This window comes from Falco peregrinus, chromosome 1 (genome assembly GCF_023634155.1).
Source record: "Falco peregrinus isolate bFalPer1 chromosome 1, bFalPer1.pri, whole genome shotgun sequence".
NCBI lineage: Eukaryota > Metazoa > Chordata > Aves > Falconiformes > Falconidae > Falco > Falco peregrinus.
In genome coordinates this window covers 96,420,367-96,441,381 of record NC_073721.1, presented here as the reverse complement: position 1 = coordinate 96,441,381, position 21,015 = coordinate 96,420,367, and the positions used below count along the sequence as shown (strand labels likewise).

General features: G+C 42.9%; 2 protein-coding genes across 4 annotated transcripts in view; one reads left to right on the top strand and one right to left on the bottom strand.

Moving 5' to 3' along the window:
* Positions 1-8,998: 8,998 nt before the first annotated feature.
* Positions 8,999-17,262, bottom strand: SOCS4 (suppressor of cytokine signaling 4). 2 transcript variants are annotated; one of them, XM_055811332.1, is made up of 2 exons: positions 16,995-17,262; positions 8,999-10,843 (listed from the first exon to the last, which is right to left on the bottom strand). In XM_055811332.1, the coding sequence occupies exon 2, from the start codon at positions 10,752-10,754 to the stop codon at positions 9,444-9,446; it is 1,311 nt and encodes a 436-aa protein (XP_055667307.1). In that variant the 5' UTR covers positions 10,755-10,843; positions 16,995-17,262; the 3' UTR covers positions 8,999-9,443. The 2 variants fall into 2 exon arrangements, with proteins under 2 accessions (XP_055667307.1, XP_055667306.1); XM_055811331.1 differs by having other exon boundaries at positions 16,985-17,261.
* Positions 17,263-17,320: 58 nt separating this feature from the next.
* The window catches only part of WDHD1 (WD repeat and HMG-box DNA binding protein 1), a 29,888-nt gene continuing 26,193 nt past the window's right edge, over positions 17,321-21,015 (top strand). The window contains exons 1-3 of one of the 2 annotated variants that reach the window (XM_055811312.1): positions 17,321-17,405; positions 17,881-17,969; positions 19,481-19,592. In XM_055811312.1, the coding sequence (XP_055667287.1) occupies positions 17,893-17,969; positions 19,481-19,592 (189 nt within the window). In that variant the 5' untranslated portion in view covers positions 17,321-17,405; positions 17,881-17,892. Of the gene's footprint in view, positions 17,406-17,616; positions 17,787-17,880; positions 17,970-19,480; positions 19,593-21,015 lie in introns of those variants that run through there. The other variant, XM_055811321.1, reaches the window with a different exon arrangement.

Here is a 21,015-nt window from a genome sequence, read left to right as displayed (position 1 = left end):
GGATCAGACTCCAAAACGATTACGCTGAAGTGTAGTAAAAAATGGGCACTCTCCCTTCCTTCTCAGCAAAAATTTAATAACCAGCGCTGTAGTTAGGTCTGATACTGCTAGAAATTGCTTTTCTTTTAGATGAAGTATATATTTTATCACATGCTTGCTAAAATGTATTTTCATAATTAAAAATGAAGTATAATTGGCAAATAAATGAAGTATACTTTTGTGGAGATGTACTCTCATTCATTCCCCAATTTGCTCTCAATGGTTTGCAGTCAATCTCCCTACTGTTAGAAATGAAGGCACACTGTCATATTTAGACTGTAAAAACACCAGCACACAGTCATTTAGCACCTCATTCAAAAGAACTTCCTATAGTAATGCTTATTTTGATTCTGAGACAAGCAAAGCACAGGTCGCTGAACTGGGCTGGCCACTGTCTAAGCTGCTCTTCCTTGAGCCTTCACTTATGGCCACTGTTGGGGATGGGCTACTCGGCTCGATGGGCTTATATAAAATAGGTAAGTCAGTGTATAAGTCTTGTATTAGAAGGCAAATATGATAAAGCTGGAACTGGCAGAGGCAGTGAAAGAAAGAATTTTGGATGCTCGTGACAGTACCCCAGCCAGCGGGAGACGGAGGGAGGTGTACATCTTTTTGCTTTCCTTCCTACCACTGTGCATTGCAGGTTAAGGTGGATAAGCTACACTTGTCATTTCAGCTGTTACAATATTAAATTTCATTTGCTAATGCCATATGTTATTTGTGTTATAACAAATGAGCTGGTTTTAGCTCATAAAGCATTGAAGGAATTTATCTGGAAGAATTTCTATGCTAACATGGCCAAATATTTGACAAACAGGGTTCTAAAATGTGGGTTTTGGAGCGCTATTTGATTACAGTGTGCAGGTATCAAAGCAGTTCAGAGTACAATGTGGGGGAAGGAGGACAGGAGATTAAAGAGCAGAGGCACAATGCTTCGCTTGGGAAGCCCTTGGAAAAGTCAGCTCGGGTTCCCCGGTTTCCCTGCCATCGCTTTCCCTCCTTTTCGGTCTTCTCCATCCCTCCCCCTTCCCCCTCAATAATCCTGTCTGCCTGGAATCACAATAAAGGAGTGCATCAGATAAAGCAAGGGATTATTTCCTTGTGCTTTTTTCGCTGTTAAATGAAGCCCAATATCAAAGTATTCAGTGCATCACCCTGGCTCATGTGAAAGAAAGGATCCTTTTATACCTTGGCTAGTCTTTTGTCTAGCCAGGAATCTGCCGCCCACTCAGGTAATTTGTACCAACAGATTGTACCTGCGGTAGCAGAAGATCCTGTCAGAAGGGAATATCCAGCAGAAACCAAGCACTGCTCATGCGTGAGAAAGGCTGGCTGGGAAGGGGGTGAGAGCTGTTTTTTTGGGGTTTTTTTTGACTCATTTGGAGGAGAGGAGGACTCGGGAAGAGGCATTTGCTCAGACAGGGTACTTTATTATTTTTTTTGGCTTAACTTAATAAATGTGTGTGTTCTTAGTGAATCAACAAAGGGCAAGTGCCTCATATGGCTGGTGTACTCAAACTCGCACCCTCCCACTCACCACCACCTTTGAATATATCTTCCCCAATAAAATCTTCTCCTGTTTCCCCTTCTCATTTGCTCTGTCTTTGGGCACAGGACCAAGATTTCTTGTGTACAAGGATACGAGAGCCAGCAGCATCACACCGAGATATAATTTGGCTTGGAGAGAATAAAAATGACAAGAGTATAAAAATGACAGGATGTCTCTCTCGCCAACCCTGTGTTACCTTGGCGGCGGCAAGATCTCAGGCATCTTCTAGTCTAATGCCAATTGTTTTTGCTGTAAAGAGATGGACGAGAAAAGCCTTCAGCTTGCCCTCAGCTTCCAACTTGCCAGGTCAAAGATGTCCTGAAAAATGAGGAAGTGCAGGGGAGGTTGAAGATCACAGAGAGATATTCCTTGCCAAAAACACCAGGGTGGAGATTTCCCATTCCTACTGACTACTGGTCATAGCCAGCTACACCAAGACAAGTCTCTGTTGCACCCTGGCACTGCTTCCTTCCTCACCTCAGCTGTCACCCCAACTTCCTCTTTCTTGCTGCACTTTCCCATGCAGGTTATCCTTCCTGCTGCTCCAGACACCCTTCCCTCGGGCTGACAGCACCCTTTGCTTGTTTCAAGCATTAGATGCCTTTGGAATAACACTAAGGTGATGATATAAAGAAATCCAGTTGGGGGGGCTGTTAATTACCATCAGAAAAATATCCGCAAACCTGAAATTATCTAATTTTGCAACTGTGCTGGTGGAGAAAAGCACTGTGTCAGATTTAGTAGAGCTATTCCCTTCCCCCTGCCCTCTCTCCCCCAGTATTTTCCAGAGCCCTTTCCTCGTTCCCCTAAGTCAGAGGATGTGAAGTGTTGGATGGCTCCGAACAAGTTGTGCAGAAGCACAGCCAGTGCTCAGATTGATTTTTCTTGACTAATTTTGCTTGATCTTTTTTTTTCAGGCTTTGGATATCAATTACAAGAACACTACTCTTTTGTCTTGTGTGTTGCTCCCCTACAAAATAATGAACTGTTTAATACACTAGAGGCAATTTCAAATTATCTAGTTTAATGAGGAAGGTTGTGATGGAAGATTTATTACCCTTTCTGATCTGCTAATGTATTTTCCCAACCATCCCTGCAGAACCAATCACCGTATTTTCATTATACACTCTATTTTCAGGGGTTCATTAGTTGTAGACTAAAAATAACAGTGAAGGTCTCAGTCTGAGAGCTAATCCAATTTTTTTAATTGGAAACAAAATTTGATTAGACAACTTTCTAATCATAACAGCATCAAGCATCAAGACCCTTACTGAGCGTTTTGTCCAAATTGAAACTTCATGTGACTACACATAAAGACCTGACCTAGAAATACAATCATGTAACTGCTCCGAGGAACAAACCCAGCCTTTTCCTTAAACAAAAAATCCCACGTTAGCACAAGCAACGGACTGCAGTCTGTTCCAGCTGACGTGTATGAAAAAGAAGTCTGGCCATGAACCTGTTCAGCTGAGACAAACTCTGAGATGCAATGATGAAAGTTCAGCACTGGTGGCTGAACAGGAGCTTAAGATATAACTAAGATCTTTTTTTTCTCCCTCAAAGAATTAAAATTAAGGAAAATAAGATGGAATTGCTCCCGGATAGCCAGCAGGGCCTGCTACCTTGAAGCTGGACTCAAATCTTTCTTAAGTTGGCACTTCCCAGCAATGGCTTTGTGCTGTTGCGTTACAGTCCATAACACAAGCCCAGTGTTTTTCCGGGTGCATCATTTTGACATGCAAGAGCCACAGGCATGATGAAGGAGACAGGGAGAGAAACAGTTTGGGATTTTAAAGGGCATGCTCTTTGCGAAAAGGCATCACTACCATGGCGGGAATGTGGAGATGCACTGCTTGTGTGGCAGCTGCCCCACAAGGCTGTCGTCCTCATATCTCCCAAGGCTGCCATCCTCGTATCTCACAAGGCTGTTGTCCTCATTATCTCGCAAGACAGTTGTCCTTGTTATCTTGCAAGACAGTTGTCCTTGTATCTTTGCACTGGTGTGGGGAAGAGGGACCTGTATTCGCAAGGGCCACCTTTAGCAGAGGGACTCTGGCCTTGGCAGTGGCCAGACAACCTTAAAGGGCCAATGAGCCTGCTATGACTTTTAATTACGTGGCGGCTATGTTGTGGCAACCATGGGAGCTATGCTGTCTGATCCAGACATCCCTCTGACTGGTCCCACACACCATCCACGGGATTCTCCCCAGCAACACCACAAGCGGGGTACTGTGGGGCTCACGGTCCTTTCTAACTCTGTGCGGATCCCCGCACGAAGGTGTCTGTAATGACCTGTCTGCAGGGAGCCTGGGCTGAGGACATGTGGCCAGATAACGCATCGCTCACAACACCCAGGGGATTTTTAAAATGGATGTAGGGAAGAGGGAAGTTATTGCACCTCGCGTCAGCCCCATGCTATAGATTTTAAATGCATAAATTATATATTTACATTCAAAACTCTATTATTCATAGAGTTGAGTAAATAAGTATTGATTTTTACACTGTAGCACAGACAAGTATTTCTAATGATACAGAGGCTCCTCTTCCATCCTCGGCAATTCTGACCTCATTGGTGCTTCCTGAGAGTAGTATTTAACAAGGACAATCAAGTTTAAAACCAGTTAGCTGCTGCTGTTCGGAATGGAAATCAATGTGTATTTCTTTCTGAATGGACAACTTCTCCACCCACACCATGTCACGTGTGACTCGTCCTATGACTGCTTTAGACGCTGAACCAGCCAGATGCAGATGGAAAGCAAGTGAAGAAAGGATGCGTGAAACCATCTCAGCTTGTACAGAGTAACCTTAGCTCTCCCACGTTATGGGAAGAGGCAAACACATACTGGCTGTGTGAATATAGCAGAAAAAGCTTAGATATATTTTAAAAAGTGATACTAATGCAGAGTTCACATTAAACCTTTTGAGAAAGGTCCTACTATCAGTATGTGAACTTGTGTCAGGATTTCTTTCTATTAAGTATTTTTCTCTATTAAATGTATGATACTACCATGCACATTTAGCGATGGCACAAAAATATCCTTTAACTGCATTCCCCAGTACTCCGTTATTTCAGAGGTTAACCAAAATCACTTACTTCATAGCTAACTTTGCTATATTGAATCAATGTACAAGTTCCTTATTGGATTTTTATTGTAGATAAAATTGACAGAGAAAATCACTAGGATATACTTAAAAATGGGAAGGAAATGTACATTTACAATAAAAAGGTCTCTGAAGGTCTCTTGTTTCATAGGAAGGAAGCTGTCTTTATATTGCATGAACTATAAAAAATGATTAAAACTGAAGAGAGACAGGAAGCTTATAATTTGATTTATCATCTTAATGGCTATGATTCATGAATAAATAATATAATGGTTTATGTCTCTCTTGTAAAAGAAGGAGAGGAGAGCAATTTGTCTAATAAATGACTTCAAAAATTACAGCCGAGTCTTGTTTGCCACGTTTGTTCTATTTAAAAAGAATGAGCGAGTATCTTATTTCTTATTACTTACTAGGACATTTGTTGTATTATTTATAAGAGTCAAAAACCTTAACTAAAAGCCACTCATCTCTGACCACAGTCTCCCATTAGCTTTAAATTCAGGAAAGAGAAAGGGATTGATCACTAGATCAATAAATCTAACCTTAGAGCTGACTAAAAGCTTCCTTTAACCTCCTTCCTCCAGCATCCTTTTTCAAAATTAAAGTATCCCCCTTTTTAATTATTTAAGAGCATGTCAATTTTACAGTAAGGCCATGTATGACTGCATCATACAAGGATTTCTTCTTTATATTGGAAACACACCAGCATCTTTAAAAGGAAAGCATTCAAATTATGATCACTCATTTATTTTTTTTAAGTTGGATATGCTACTATATAGATACACATATCCTGTTCCAAATGTGCCCTGGATTTCATCAAGGCAAGTGCTGAGAATAGGAAAACTGAGAAGTGTGTACTCCCAATTATCGGACACACAAACCACCTCAAATCCATCAATGGTTCTGATGGAGCTGAAGTTGCTCTGTATTGACGGCGCTGGGCCAACAACTGTCATTACTACAGAGCTGCAAAAAGTCACTTCAGGCAAAAGCAAACTCCAGAGAACCTAATTAGTGGAAAGAATGTTTCATGGTTTTTTAAACCATCCTGCAAAAATAGCTTGTATATTTAGTTTGCCCAGCATGCACCAAAAGCCTGACCTTTTTTCCCCCCTTGTATCAAAATAATTCATCAAAATCAAATCTTTTCTCTTACTAGAAGCTGTTCACACCGATTCAATACTGTCCTCCTATGGAACCGCCTTCAAAATGATACAAAACCCGTCATGCAGACACAATTCCTGATGCAAAGCTGGCTGGGTGCCCCGAAACAGGAGGAGGCTGTGGCTGGGTCACCTCTGGATTACATCCTCGCTCCACCACTGACCTGCTGCCGTGTCTTGAGCATGTCTAGTCCAGACTAGCTGCCTAGTCTTTTTCCAGACATCTCCCTCTTCCACATTTAGTCTTCATCCTGAAGAACTTGGGAACTCTGTCTTGCAAGAGCTTAGGCTTAGAAAATTGAAGTTCTTACCCTGTTTCTGAGGCTAATTTTTTAGAGGGCTTCAACACTGAACTTCAAGACTTGGTTATCTTCAGATCATACTTCAGATGCAAGGTGTTATAAAGTATTACGGGAGTGAGCAGCACCGGTAAGACTGGTAAAGCAGGGGGAAAACTTCAGGATGACAATTCCTGGCATACTATAAACACCCTGAATTTCTACAAAGCTTATTAAAAAAAAAAAAAAAAAAAGAGAAAATTTAAGCAAAACAGACCTTTTGAGATCTCATGTTTCATAAAAAATGTATACTTCATGAAATGGATCTTTCTCTCACAGACTGCACGTGTATACACAACTCAACATCATCAGGTATAAATGTCACACGGGTATGACCTGGACAAATAAACCAGGAAAAAATAGGGTGAACTTCCACAAACCCCCATTCCTCAATGTTTTCTATGGATTTCTCTAAATAAATGCAATGAACTGGCTCACAATCCAAAGGCACTATTTTTATGTGCCACACCTTCTTCCTTCAACTGCTATATTACATAGATCTCCTAAAACTGGAGCATTCAAGACATTTTTTGGGTAAGTGATGCATCAACTAGTGTCAAAACAATGTAGGCTGCATACAGAATGACACTGAAAACACAGTGTGTTGGGGAACTATACCCCAAAAAAAGGTTCTTCATGGCCTTTCATTTTGAAGGGACAAAATCTTTGCTGATACTGAAAGAGGCGGTGGCCTCCCCTAACTTCCACAGCAAGTACAACTTCTGGTCAAAATGTATTTTTCTGTGATCTTGCAATAAAAATAACAACAATGTTAATAGCTATCTAAAATTATGAGCTTTATGCCCTAATTAAGAGTTTCTGAAAGAGAATTTTTATCAAGCAGCCTGCAAACATCTCTTATGTCACTCTGCAAAGTCAGATTTTGAACCAGATACTATGACTGCATACTGCAGCCATGCACACCACAGGCCACCACTTCACCGTGATGAGCCCCACATAAAAGAGCAAAGATGATCCCTGCTGCTCACTCACTTTGTGTTTGGAAAATGGCAGGGATAGAGGGAAAAACAGATTTACTAGTAGGAAGCTGTCCCTGATAAAATACAGTTTATGCAAAAGGCAATGTCAGTTGAATGGAAGCAGCACAAGGAAAAGATTACAGAAAAAAAGGGTAATTTTTCTGACATCAGTCATACAATTACATTTGCATATGGAGGAGGGAGAATCTCAGCTGGTATAAGCTGTTATAAGCGTATCAATAAAGCCACGCTGATTTATAGCAGCTGAGAGTTTGTCCTGTAGTGTATTCATCCGTGTGCAATGCGATAGATTGATGTGTTAGCATTTTCTCCCTGGAGACTTTGGTTCAAAACCTATTTAAAACACAGTGAAAACAAATGGGCTGGTCTCTAAGCAGATGTCCCTGGAAATCTGTTTACATCATCATAGTGACAGCAGTTCAGTGGAAAGGGTTTTCTCTGCTCGAGGGCTGGGCAAGGGCAGGGTAGCAGGTCCCCTGTGGAGTTGCATGGCAAAGCCTCCTTGGTAACTCCCGAGTACTCAGCTTGCAGGACGGATTTGATGTCCACAAATCCATAGGATTCTGTACAAGATGAAATTAAAAGATTCAAATAGAAAAACTGCTTAATCTGAGTCTACAGTCTCAGAGTGAGACTCTACAGCACTGCGCTCTACTGCTCCTAGCCTGCACACAAACATGACCTCACGCACACGGGTAACTACTCTTTTTTTTATAAGATCTTTTGCATGCATGAGATTAAACTTATTTTTAATTCTGCAGGCTTGGGGTCTCAGTTTCAAAAGAATTTCAAGAGGAGACAAACGCTCCCTGTGATCAAAGGAGAGGAAGCAGTGCAGTGGTTGTAGTTCCATCATCTCACCTACTTTTGGCAGAGTTGTTATGGCCCCAGTTTTGTGAAAGGAGATAAAGCACATACAAATGAAGACCACAGAGCCGTAGGTCACTCCTGCACCTCCCGGAGCTGCACCCTGAAGCCGGCATGGAAAGCAATGGAGTTTCTTGCCTGAACCCAGATCCACTGAGTCTCGTGGGGATTTCACCAATAATTCAGCAGCAGATCTGCCTATCCGTGTAATGTAAGTAATGCTTTTAGAAGCATTATCCATGCATGGGTTTCCCGTACATGGAATTTGGCAGGAGGCCATTCGACCAAATGCTTCACGTTGTAAGAAAAATCTGCACACTTTTTTTTTTTTTTAACTATAGTTATTAAAAAAACAACCCTCCCACTAACAACATCGGAAAGTTATTAATCATCACCTCAGGATCAACCATGCAAGACCAGATAGTTTAATACGCAGATTTTTAGGGAAGTATCTTCCTTCTCACCCTTCCACCCCATGCTGTATCATTTAAGAAGCAGCAGGTCCTAGAGTGAAAACAGAGTATTTCATATAATGAAATAGTAACACAGAGTTACCAAGTCCAAGCCCCATCTATCATAAGTATCTATATCATTCTCCTTTCCAGGCACGGATCAAATCCCAGTTTATGACTAGTTTGCTTTTTACTGCTAAGACACAAAATGAAAAGCTGCTCCAGAAGCCTGCTGCTCTGATGATGATGAGCCTTCCTCTCTTCCAACCAAAATCTTTTCATGACCAGTTTGTACATGTTTGTTCCTGTACTGAGTGTTGTCCTTAACTTGAATTGTTTTTCCTCTCCCTGGTGTTTAAGTCCCCTGATATATTTATAGAAAGATCATATCCTCTTTCAAACTTCATTTTGCTAGGAATAGTAATGTTAGAAATAGACTGATGAATTTACTGTATTAGAAATGGACGGACATACGCACACACAGAGGCTAGAGCACTCATTTTAAAAGAAATGCAGAAAATACAGACAAGTCAATCTTTAGTTAACAGTGCATTATTTCAAACATGTCAGCAACATATGTAAATTACAATATAGAAAAGACAGATCAAGTTCAAAACTGATTTTTAGATCTAAAGACTATCCATCTATAGAAATACCAGAAAGCCTACCTGAAATTCTGTAAAACTCTAGTCTGGGAACAGTACCAAAAGCCCACAATGAATATAATTTCTAAAAAAAAGAGAGCTGGGAAGACTCAAAGTACATTTGGATAAAAAAGCCTTAAGACAGAGGCTAGTTTGGGTGGTAAATAATCTGCAGAAAAAGAAAAGAAAATCAAATTGCTATTAAAAAAAAACAACCTAGGAGGAAGAAAGCCTGAACATACTATTTGTCTGTTTAGAGACAATTTCATTCTTTCATAAAAATATTTTCTAGTTTTGCTGCTCTGGTACATCAATCCTGAGTACTCTAACTTTTGACTTATAATGATATTCCTTCAGGTACAGCTTCACCGATGGAGGAATGGGAAGCGCGTCAATACCATCGTAAGTTGTACAGTTGCAAATAACCGTTCTACATATATGCTGAAGAGAAAAAGGAAAAGTCCGATTTAGTGGAGTGGATAAAAGTGGTTCAAAGAACATACAGGAACTTGGATCTTTGTAGTGCTCTAGGAGTCCTGTGATGTCAGGAGAATGGAAGACACAAGGATCATGGGCATCAAAGCTGAAGTTGTGATTCCACTGCTCTATCCGCGCATGGAGGGAACGACTGTAGCGCCTGAAGCTCACAGAAAACAAATAGTCTTCTTGGGCAGAATCTCGTAACAAAAATGTTCCCTCTGGCTTTCCTTCTAGCAGCGCCTCAGCTGCATATTTATCCATGACTCCCCAGTAGCAGGGATTGTTATTGATCTGGAGGAGGTCTGGGACTAGGCAGTGGACATAATCAATCTGCGTATGGTATTTTGGAGGCGTTTCCATCCGTAGCAGCTCATCATCTGTTTCCCATTTGGGCTTGTTTCTTTTTCTAGAACTTGTGCACAGTGTTATAACTTCGTCATCGGAGTCCATATCGCTCTCATCTTTACTGCCCCTTACCACCTTACCTGTAACCAACTCAGACCTTGAATCACCCCTAGAGGAACTGCTGTCAGTAAAGTCGCAGGACTGGGAGGGAGAGTCCGCTCCTCCATTGGCAATCCCATCGTCTCGCAGCTGATCCTCCCTTTCCTCATGCTGAGATAAATCAGCAATAATCCAGTCCTCTGCTTTTGGACTTACAGGGGCTGTGTGTCTTTTGATCAAGTGCCACCGAAAAGCTAGGTCCGAGCGTGGAGGGAAAGGACACTTATCTAGCATTAACTCACTGATATGAATTTTTCTTTTTGATGGCAGTCCTGAGGTGTGCCGACTGCTACAGTTCTTTATGGGAAAGCACTGACCCACAGCATCTTGCAGCTTCTGTTTGAGAGACCGGCCTAAAAACCTGTGGCCGCACGAATGGTCTAGATCCAGCTCAATAGACGAGCAGCTATACTTCCTCTCTTGGCTCCTTAAATTAGTCCCTGATCTTCCTGCAGCACTTGCTGTTTCAGCATCAGAACAATGCTCACTCTTTTTTGACCAGGAGAGCTTCTTTCCACTCCAGACATAACCATCCTTTCTGTCTGCACTTCTGCTCCGGCTGCTTTTGGGTCTCACATCTGCGTTTTTAATATTACTGTCCTTATTTTCTGCCATTTTGACAGCTTTACTTCACAAGTTGCCAGAAAGCACACTGTGTTTCTTGTAGGGTTTTTCTACATATGGAAGCTTCCTCAAGGCACTTTCTGGAAAAAAAAACCACAGCTAAGTTAACAGTTGCACACAACACAAGACCAATGCAGGTGTATATAGGACAACAGCGACAATTGAAAAATAATATGATCAAGCTGAATTCACTAGTACACCCCATAGATACCAGTCTGATCCTGGACAAGGGTCTCTCAACCCTCCCCTGGAAAAGCATCCTCCAGAATAAACCATCTTGCATATTTTTAGAGTATCCATTCTGACCACATATAGCAGAGCAGTTTTAGGTGTTGGCAGTCCTATGGTACTAGGGTCCATTTTAAATGGCAGCCCTTCATGTGGCAGGTGATACTGCTTTAGCTGTTTATTGAGCACATTCCGCATCTCTTCCAAATAACCTTTCAAGAAGGAACAAGCCAGAACAGAAACAAGTAGGTCAGAGTACAAAGAGCTACTGTACCTAGATGATATGCCTGTTTGCTACTAATCCACAGGGTGGGATGCCAGAGATCTTTTTCTTAACTGACACTTTTGGGTCACTTTCTGGATAAAAAAAACATATAATTATATTATATCAGTCACAGATTCCAGCAATTTCTGAAAGCTGTTTTCCTCTGCCTTTTCAAATGGAGCTAGAAAATACTGAGCCCCTAAGGGATTGAAATATCTGGGGCTTTACATACTGAAAAGGATTAAAACAATCCAGTCCCTTACTAAAAGCAATTTTAAAAGGCCGTGAAAGATGGAACTGCTTATTACTCATTAGAGAAGAAAGTTTACATTATTAAAATCAGTGTTGCTCTGAGACCTACAGTTGCTGATTTCATTCTCTTTTGTTTCCAAAAGCGTACTGAATTCTCAAATAGATAAGAAGTTTCCTTTTGAATGTTACGCTTTGAAAAAGGAAAAAAAAATCCTTTGATTACTCAGTTGAAAGCAGAGCAGAATTTTTTCAAGGTACATAGATAGCAATATGTTATGTATGCTATGTTCTCCTGAGGCATGGCAGAATGTAGAAATATTTCCCATCATGTACCATGATGCTTTTACACCAAAAGGAAGTACAGCTCCTCTGTTTCAGTGGGTTTTTTTGGCTGTGGTTTTTTTGTTGTGGTGTTTTTTTTTGAAAAAAATCCTAATTGACATGGTAAATACTAAGCAGGAAAAGAAAAGGGCATCCACTTCCTTTTTCCATTCAATCCATTCTCCTCATCAGGATTAGCCATCATGACACAACCTCTCTGTGGTCCCCCGGGGCTGCGCAGGCCGAGTTCTAGCCTCTGCTTTCAATAAAAGAATAAAACTGCCGTGCCAAAAGGCTTATGTGCAATCTGTGGGCCAAATGCATCCCAGATGTAACTTTCACCCAGGAATTTTTGACATTGTAGCCCTTATAACAACCTACAAACCTGAGAGCTGTGGGGGAAAAGACAAGGGAGGGAAAGAAGGGAGATGCAGAAATGCAGAATGAGGGTAAGATAGGTTAAATATTGCAAATATGTTGAAAAAAAATTGGCATTAGAGCAATCTAGATGAAGAGTACCTCACCAGTACCAAGTGGAATCACAGAACAAGGTCTATATTCCAGCAATTACATATCAAAGATTAAAATAAAAATTTCCTTTTCTTCTCTCAGTATGTTGCAAACCACTTTTCAGTGAAAACATTGCAGGATGCAATGCAGATAGGAGAAAGGCAACATTTGTATAGGAGACCCAATACACCTTTATTTAGACCAAGATTCATTGATTGCTTTTGTAACATCGATATTTTTCATCTTCAGCCAAAAACAACTGGAGCACTGAATTTTCTCCACAATTAAAAAAGTGGGGAAAAAGCAGTCTCATTTACGCTGGTGATAATCCGAAGACAAAAAGTTATTCTAGATTCACCCTGTGGTAAAATACATTAACTCTCTCTATATGGGATTTTTAATTGGACAGAGAAATATCATTGAGGCTGCCAAATCAAGTACTTAAAAGTTAGGATATGACAGTTTGTAATTGCTTTTGAAACCTTCAATTATCTTATTCTGCACATCCAGCACATATAATGAATAAGAATATGCAGAATATGGGCTTTTAATTAAAAACTGCAAAACAAACAATACCAAAAGTGCTGAAAAGACCTGTTATCTCCTAACTTCAGCCTTGCAACTGAAATATGTTTAACCTTTTATGTAATTTCTGGGTTGTTGTTGTGTTAACTGTAAAGCCACCTTCTACTTTGTACCTTTCTTCTATTGTGAATCATTAGTGGTACCTGAACCCTGAAACTTAAACTAGAGAAACAGCACGTGATACTGTAAGACATGCACCATTAGCCAGCAACACAGAGAGCTGTTTCCCTGGGGTCTGAAGGCTGCTGGAACCGAGGCGCCAAGTCTGCCACGTCAGAGCAGTAATTGCTAATCCGACATAACACTAGACCTGTGAAAAAAGCATGGAATAAATGCAGAAAAAGGGATGTCATCCTACTAAAGCCAGGTTTGAACTTGACCTTGTGAATGAAGAGCAAAGGATGATTCAGTGGTCAGCTTGTGACTCAGAAGACAAAATCTCGGTTTCCGAATGTGTTACAAACATCCGCGTGCTCACGGGCAAGCTGCCTTCTGAAACACGCATCAGCCACAGCGTAAGTAGGTGCTCAAATCCACTGCTTGCCATTACAGTAAGGGGTCATGCCTTCATATCCTTCCGAGTCTGTGATTCACAGCCCCATCAATAAAATGGGGACCAAAAATAATTTAGGTGTTGGAAAGAAAAAGGCATAAAGGGCAGCAAGGCATTCAGTGCTGTATTACCACTTAAGGCTATCCTAAACCATAAACCAGCTCTTCCTTTCACTGCAAATGTCCAAGGGAAACGCTGTGTACTGCACATCCATTAATGGCTGAAGCACAACTGAAAGAGCAGGAGAGCAGGGCAAGGATAAAAGACAGGGATGACAGAGTGTACTTTTCCCTACAGGGCAAGGTTAAATGGAGGAATCCAGCATGGTGCAGCTTACACACATCAGTTCTGAGGTCCTTTTGGTAGATGTAATTAGCCTCCTGCTTACAAAAGCCGCCTTCTACACGGGGATAGCTTAAGCATCTCAGAAGCAGGCAGATTTGACAAAACCCTCACGCTTGAAACTCTTCCCCCTAAGCAAAAAGATAAAACATCGTGCAGGGATAAGCAGGGTTCACTTCAGGCCATGGGATCCAGCTTGTAGTTCAAGGTTATCCAACACTGTCACAGCTTACAGTCCCTGAGGACAAGCAGAGAGCTAGGTGGTTTTTGTTTTTGTTTTTGTTAAGTGCACAGCTCCTTCCTTCAGAGACCTGTCTCTCAGAGGGGGGGTGCAGACGGCTGCACAAGATGCTTTTTCTTTCAGGCACTGATGCCTCAACACTAAGACTTCAAGCCCAAAAGAAAAGCGATCCCTAGTAGCTATTTGGAGACAACAGTATTACCTCCTAGCCAGAGGTGGGCTGCAACCAACAACTGTGATAAGACAGTTACAGCCTCACATATGCCTAATTAAATCAGCAGCAAATACTCTCTAACTTCAACAGAATCAAACACGTAACTGGACAGACCTTTTTAATTTATTCAATAAATGCTGAATTGCTTAAACTAGATGTTTAGGTCCTAAGCTGCTGGATCCTTGCCCCTAGCCCAGTACCTCCAAGTCCTCTTGGTCAAGCTGCTTCCCTTTTAGTATAATGAAGAAGCAGATGGTGGGGGGTCTTCAGCCCTCCTTCCCGCCTGGAGCAGGACTGCTGCCAGTGTGGGCTCAGGGGAGCCACAGCATGCTCTGGTCACATCCTGAAAACCTCTGAGGACGGAGGTCCTACCACCTCTCTGGTGCTCCCACACTGCATGAGGAAGTACTTTGGAAGTTTTCTGTCCAAGTACACAAAAGCCAAGACATCGCTGTATTATGCCTCCAATTAAACAAGAAAAGGAGACTCGCACAAAGAACAATAAATCAATTTTAGAATTGTTATTGAAATTGATATTCTTCTAGAGCTGATAAAATCTTGACAGAAAAGAGCAAGCCACAACAAACTGGAGTCCTTTTTTCTTTCAACTTACATAGAAGTTATTTAAAATAAAATCTCACCAGTCACATGCTGTTTTCATTAATTTCACCCAATTAGATTTTGGCCACAAGACCGCATTTTAAAACTTGACCTTCCACTGAAGTTGAGCTGTTACTGACTTATTTTGGAAAAAAGCCCAACCTATTAAGGATAACATTAAGTCTCAATTCCTCCATCCTAAATTATTTTTCTTCAGTTTTGACTATAGTTATTTTGATTTATGATACCGTCCAAAAATACCTAAGCTTGACTCCAGAGACATTTCCAGCAAATTAAAGCAATAATCACATAGACACAAAAGAAAGTGACCATCTAAAGGTACCAATGGCAACCTACAATATCTCTTCCTTGGAAATATCCCTGATTCAGCCCGGGTCTGTATACCCTCAGAAGCGTAGGAGGAAGGGGGCATGCAGCCATGCCCACAGAACCCCAACACTGGAGCTATTTAACTCACACCCCGGACGTGGAAGTGATCTGCAAGCAGGTGCCAAAGGTGAGGGCTGCTAGTGCCTATCGCTTTAACGGAACTCTGCTCCTGTGCTGAAGGAGAGACAACAGGCAGTGCTTGGCAGCCCGCAGCAGCCTCTCAAGGACTAAATCAGTAAAAGCGTTATGGTCCATGACCAACACTTTGTGCTCCACCCTGAAACGGACAGGAGAGCAGTGCGATTCCTGGCTCCCGCCCTTCCGCTCCACTCGCAGCCGCTTACACCTATTAATCGAGTCAGCAGCAGGTTGAGTTCCCGATCGGATTGACAGAATAACTGCATTTGACGCCATGCCACTTTGGACATGACAAAGCCACAGGGCCTGCAGTCCCTTGGCCAAGTGACCATGGGATTCCCCCCACTCCCTGAAAAACCTCCCCCCAGTTTTCCCATGCTGTTCAAAGAATCATCCCAGCAGGCAGCACCCCCAGGCAATGAATGTAACTGTTATGCGGAACTGAACTTAAAACAGCTTTTATATTGTCAAAAAATTTTAGGTGCAGTTTGTATGACAGTTTCTGCAAATTAAAATAATAAAGAAAAATAAATACAGTTGACATGCATTTGTCTCCATCCCAGGCAGCAGCTTGCAACAAGGCTGCAGTAAGAATAGCTTGGTCTTCCCACTCAGCTGATAAGCGGTTCGGCTCGAACCATTTTGCTAGAACACGTTATCCTCACCAGAAATCACGATTTACTGAAACATGTCAGGATACACCCATGGAAAACATGTCTCCACACAGCTTCCAGGAGGTTTAATAATGAAATCTGGGCTTTTATTTATTTTTTTTTTAAAGAAGTGTACTGCTTTGGAATCCTGTCACTTACTCATTCATGAAAGTACCAACAATGTGACTGTTAAGAGAACCCCACCACATTCCCCATATAAATACATCGCTCTGCTCACCCCAGCCACCGATCGCTGCTGCAGAGCAAAACCAAACATAAAAGCGTTTTGCCTGGAAGCAATTTTTCTTAGAAGCAGGAATAAACTGGGCCAGATCATTAAAGCTGCATAAAGGCAAAACAGATAAATAGGGTTTGGTTTTTTGGTTTGTTTTTTTTTTTTCCTCCTTATTTCAGGTACGTCGAGCTCTAACATTTTTTGTCCTTCAAAAAACAAACCACGGTGTTTTCTTCCTATTTTTCAGCACACGAAAGCTTAATGATTTTTGCAGCGCCGTTTCTACCTGCCTGACTAACAACCGCTGTCAACTCTATCTAGCACACGCATCGGGCTGGCTGTAATTACCGAATAATTCCGTAATTACCAGAACGATCTCCAAGGGGCCGGGCCCCGCAGCCGGCGCCGGGCAGCACCGTGCCGTAGCGGGGGCCGAAGGGCACTGCCCCCCGCGGGGGCTTCCCTCGCCGTTCCTCTGCCTCCCGAGGGACTGCCATCGAACAGGCACGCGCAGGTATATAGGGTGCACGTATAGGCACGTTATACGCGAGGCCAGACATACAGCGGGCGCGCACCCACGCGTAGGTTTCCACTGAAGCGGCGGGGCAGGGGGACCCAGCCCGCCCCCGGGCAGGGGCGCAGACCCCGCCTGGCACCGCCTCAGCCGCCGCCCGCCGGCCCGGCTCCTCCCGACCCCAACTTACTATCGTCCGGAGGGAGCGGCCGGCGGCGCTGCCCTCCCCGGGGAAGCCGCTCCCTCAGCCGGGCAGGGCGGCCTGACCCGCGGCAGACGAGGCGCGGGGGTGACGGCGGGAGGAGGAGGAAGGTCGCCGGCACCTCCGGGGCCACCGGTGCGCGGGCTCCCGCAGGCGCCAGCCGGGGTGAGGCGGCGGCAGCCCCAGCTCCCCTCACCCGCCGGAGCGCAACGGCTGCAAGGCGGCCCCGGCCGCCCCTGCCGCCGCCATCCTCGCTCTGCCGGCCGGCCGGGGCCGGCCCCAGCCCCGCCTGCGCGCAGCCCCGCCCCGGGCTCTGACGGGGCAGGCCCGGCCCTGGGGGCGGGCTGGGCGCCGGGGCCGGGCGCGGGAAGGCTCGAAGCGGGCGGCGGGAGCGGCGTGGTGAGCGGGCGGGAAGGCAGCGCGGCCCCGGCCTGCCCTGGCCTGGCTTGGCCCCGGCGGGCAGCAGGGGGGCCGCGGCCTCTGACGGGGAGGGGGGTCCCTTCCAGGGCCCGGCGGGGGCCTGCGCTGCGCCGCGTTGCCTGGCCTTGCTCGGCTCGGCTTGGCTCGGCTCGGCCTGCCTGCCTGAGGGACAGACCCCCGCCTCCCCGCTAACCCCCTGTTTTCCCCCTTTTGCTTCCGCCGTTCGCTTCCACGGGCAGGCCCTCCGACGTGAGGAGGTGCCGGCTCTGTGTCCAGCCCCGGCCCGGCTATAATCCGCTTAGGCCGAGCCAGGGGAGGCCAGTGGCTGAGCCCCGTGTGCCCAGCCCAGCCAGCGAGTGGGTGGGTGAGGGTCCCAGCAGCTCTGACCTCGCCCTGCCTCTGAGGCTCTTTCCGAAGCTTCTCTTATTTCTCCTCTCTTGTCCACCATAAACAGGTGAAAGCGAAGATGCCGTCCACACAAAAGCCTATGCGGTACGGCCACACCGAGGGCCACACGGACGTCTGCTTCGATGACACTGGGAGGTAAGTGCCTCGTTCCTGGGGACCAGGGTAAGGCCCAGCCTGGTGGGGCGATGGTGTTCCCGTCTCTTGCTTTCCCGGGACTTTCCGTACCAGCCACTGCGGCAGGAGGTACTGGGGTGGATTCATGGGCTAGCTTGGTCTGGGAGATCCACTGGGTTTTGCCTGTGTTGAAAACTGGCTGTATGACATGTTTTGGAGTGATTGATATGTAACTTAAACGTAAGCATATATACATATAAGTGCATATATATATAGTATGTATGTGTATATATAAAAAATTCATGTGCACTTTTTATAAGAGTGACTTCGTATAATCTAGCAGTAATCAGTGCAGTCAGTGTGGGAGCACGTATGTTAACATACACACTACGAAATTAAAAATATAGTTGAAGAAATCCAGTATTTGGCTTGTTATATTTTCTTCTTATTCTTGCACTTCAATGTTTAAATATAAAATACATATTTGCCGTTACCTTTTCATTGATAAACCAGAAAACAAGCCCCTCAAAATGAGCTCAAGGGGTAAGTCTTACATATTGAGTATGGTTTAAGTCTGTCTTCTCCTATTCCTTTCTTTAGTTCGTTAGCCTTGGTACAAAGACTACTTTCTAAGAGTTAGTCTAATAACAAGCCCTCGAAACCACAAAAAGCTTTGTTTACTGTTACAATGTAAATGTTTGAAAAAGGATGCAGACACCTCTGCCAAGTATCATTGGTCCACTACCGCTGGACTCTCCAGCATCAATACAGTCAATAACAACACAATGTTGTGTTGCTGTCAAAGTACAGGCCTTATAGAACTAAGAGCAGCAACATCACAGCTTCACCACTGGCTTGGTAACATTTTGTTGTATAATTAGAATTTTTTGGGTCTGCAAAGAACTTTAGAAAAAGAAATACAAGGCTTGATGATGTCATTAATTAAACTTCTGTGACTTCAGGTTATTGTTTATTGCATTAAAATTGTGAACGTTAACTCCAGCAAACTTGAATTCTGTATTAACTGTTTTTAAGGGTTCTGTGCGCCCAGTCCTACATGTTAAGCCTTTTAAACTTCAGTCAAGTATGTATTAACACTCTTAGTTTTGCCCTCAACCTTGTAATCAGCTGGAAGGTAAGTTTTCGAAGTCTTAAGAAGCAATTAAATGCCCCGTTCTTAGAGAAATTGGTGCTGATTAAGTCCTTTGAAAAATTCGCTGTAGGTCCTGGATCAAATGGATTGACCGGTAATATCTAAGGGTCAGTTCAGATGAGTGCCAGGCCTGGGTACTTATCAGAGACTCAAGGTACTGTGTTACTCTACCAGACATTACTTTTTTTCCCCATGTTTTGTAGGTTACTCACCTACATCAGTTATGTTTATTTGCTGCATTGCATAGCATGTATTGTGTTTCAATTTAAAAAAAAACCCAACACTTAACACTTGAGTAACATGTTCGTTTTGGGATGGAAAGGCACAGTGCCTGTCATTTCCATTCCTGAATGCTAACAAATCCTGTGTTTTTCTACAGCTGCATTGTAACTTGTGGCAGCGATGGAGATGTTAGGATTTGGGAAAACCTGGATGATGATGATCCAAAGTCCATTACTGTGGGAGAAAAGGCCTATTCATGCGCTCTAAAGGTATTGTCATTAACAGAACTCCTCAAAGTTGTGTCGTGCTGGTGGTGATATACAACGTGACTGTACAGATGCTGGATTTTCAAGCTTAGGAATGCTGCTTATGTGGGCAATGTTAAACATATAGTGGGATAATATGCAGAAAAAGGCAAGAATAATACTGTATGTAGCACACTTCAGTCTGTATGTGGAATATGTCGATATTTGTCTTCAGATTAATGTATGGAAAAAGTAAGTTGAATGCTGTTTAATGAACAGCAGGTATTTAAATTTGAGCATATGAACATATTCTACCTTTGTGTCTAAGTGAAAACGTTGAAGTAGTATTGAAAACATAATTTTCTGAAATACATGGAAATTTAAATAATTAAAAGTGTCTACAGATTTTTTAATATTATAACTAAATTAAATATTTTATATAAATCAAGAATACTTCTCACAATTCATTTTATCCCGTACAGGATTGTAGGGGAATTAATCCTTGCACTATGCTTCTGTAATATTCCTCCCCCCCCACTTCCTTCAAATTCAGTTATACTCATTTCTGACTTTGATCTCCTTTCTGAGGAACAAATCCAGCAGATTAAGCTAATTATACAGTGAACTTTTTAGGCTGTTTCAGTGTTTTCTCACAACGTGAGTTGCAGAATGTTTCTAAGAGTAAGATGTGATGATCATCAAGAATTAGGAAAAAGAGCCATGAGGCTGTTTTATGTGCGCCTGTTTTAAGAAAATCCTAATCTATGTTAATCAAAAATTGCTCTCAAAGTCTGTGTCTGGTGATGCTTTGGTAATACGTTTTTGTAGTTGATCGATATTTTGCTCTCAAAGTCTTCATTTAGCCCAAAGATGCCGCTGACCCACTGTCCTAAAAGTCAGAAGAGAACAGGATTCTTGCTTACATAAGTTGTAAGAGTTTGTGAGAATGCTGATTAGAGGCAGTTTTGTAGTCCGACTGACTGGTGTTTGAAGCATAACCTGCTCTGTTTGTTTTCATGCTCGAGCAGTTCCTTTTACTATATCTTGCAGAAGTCATTATTTGTAATAACAGGGCAGATAAGTTACCTATATGAATTTGTATAACAAAATAATTTTTTTTTACTGTGCATGTTCATGCATTTAGCTTGAGGATTCTCACAGTATTTCCTTTATGTACCATTATTGTTATCTTACATTAGTAATAGATGGTCTAAAATGTTGTCTTTGTGGTAATTGTAGAAAAAAAGAATTCCAGAAGTCTACATCAGTTCTTCAGATGTAGTTAACTTTGCAGTGATAAAGGAACATTTTAAAACTGTTTTTCAACTACTTGTGATTTTGGAGAGCAGTATGGGAGAGGAAATAAATGAGAATTAACATACATGTATTGGATTTTAAAAATAATAATATTTTGAAGCCTTATTCAGGACTGCTGCCTTAAGTGAAA

Coding starts and splice junctions, on each gene's coding strand:
- SOCS4 (XM_055811332.1), bottom strand. CDS start 10,754: ATGGCAGAAAATAAGGACAGTAATATTAAAAACGCAGATGTGAGACCC.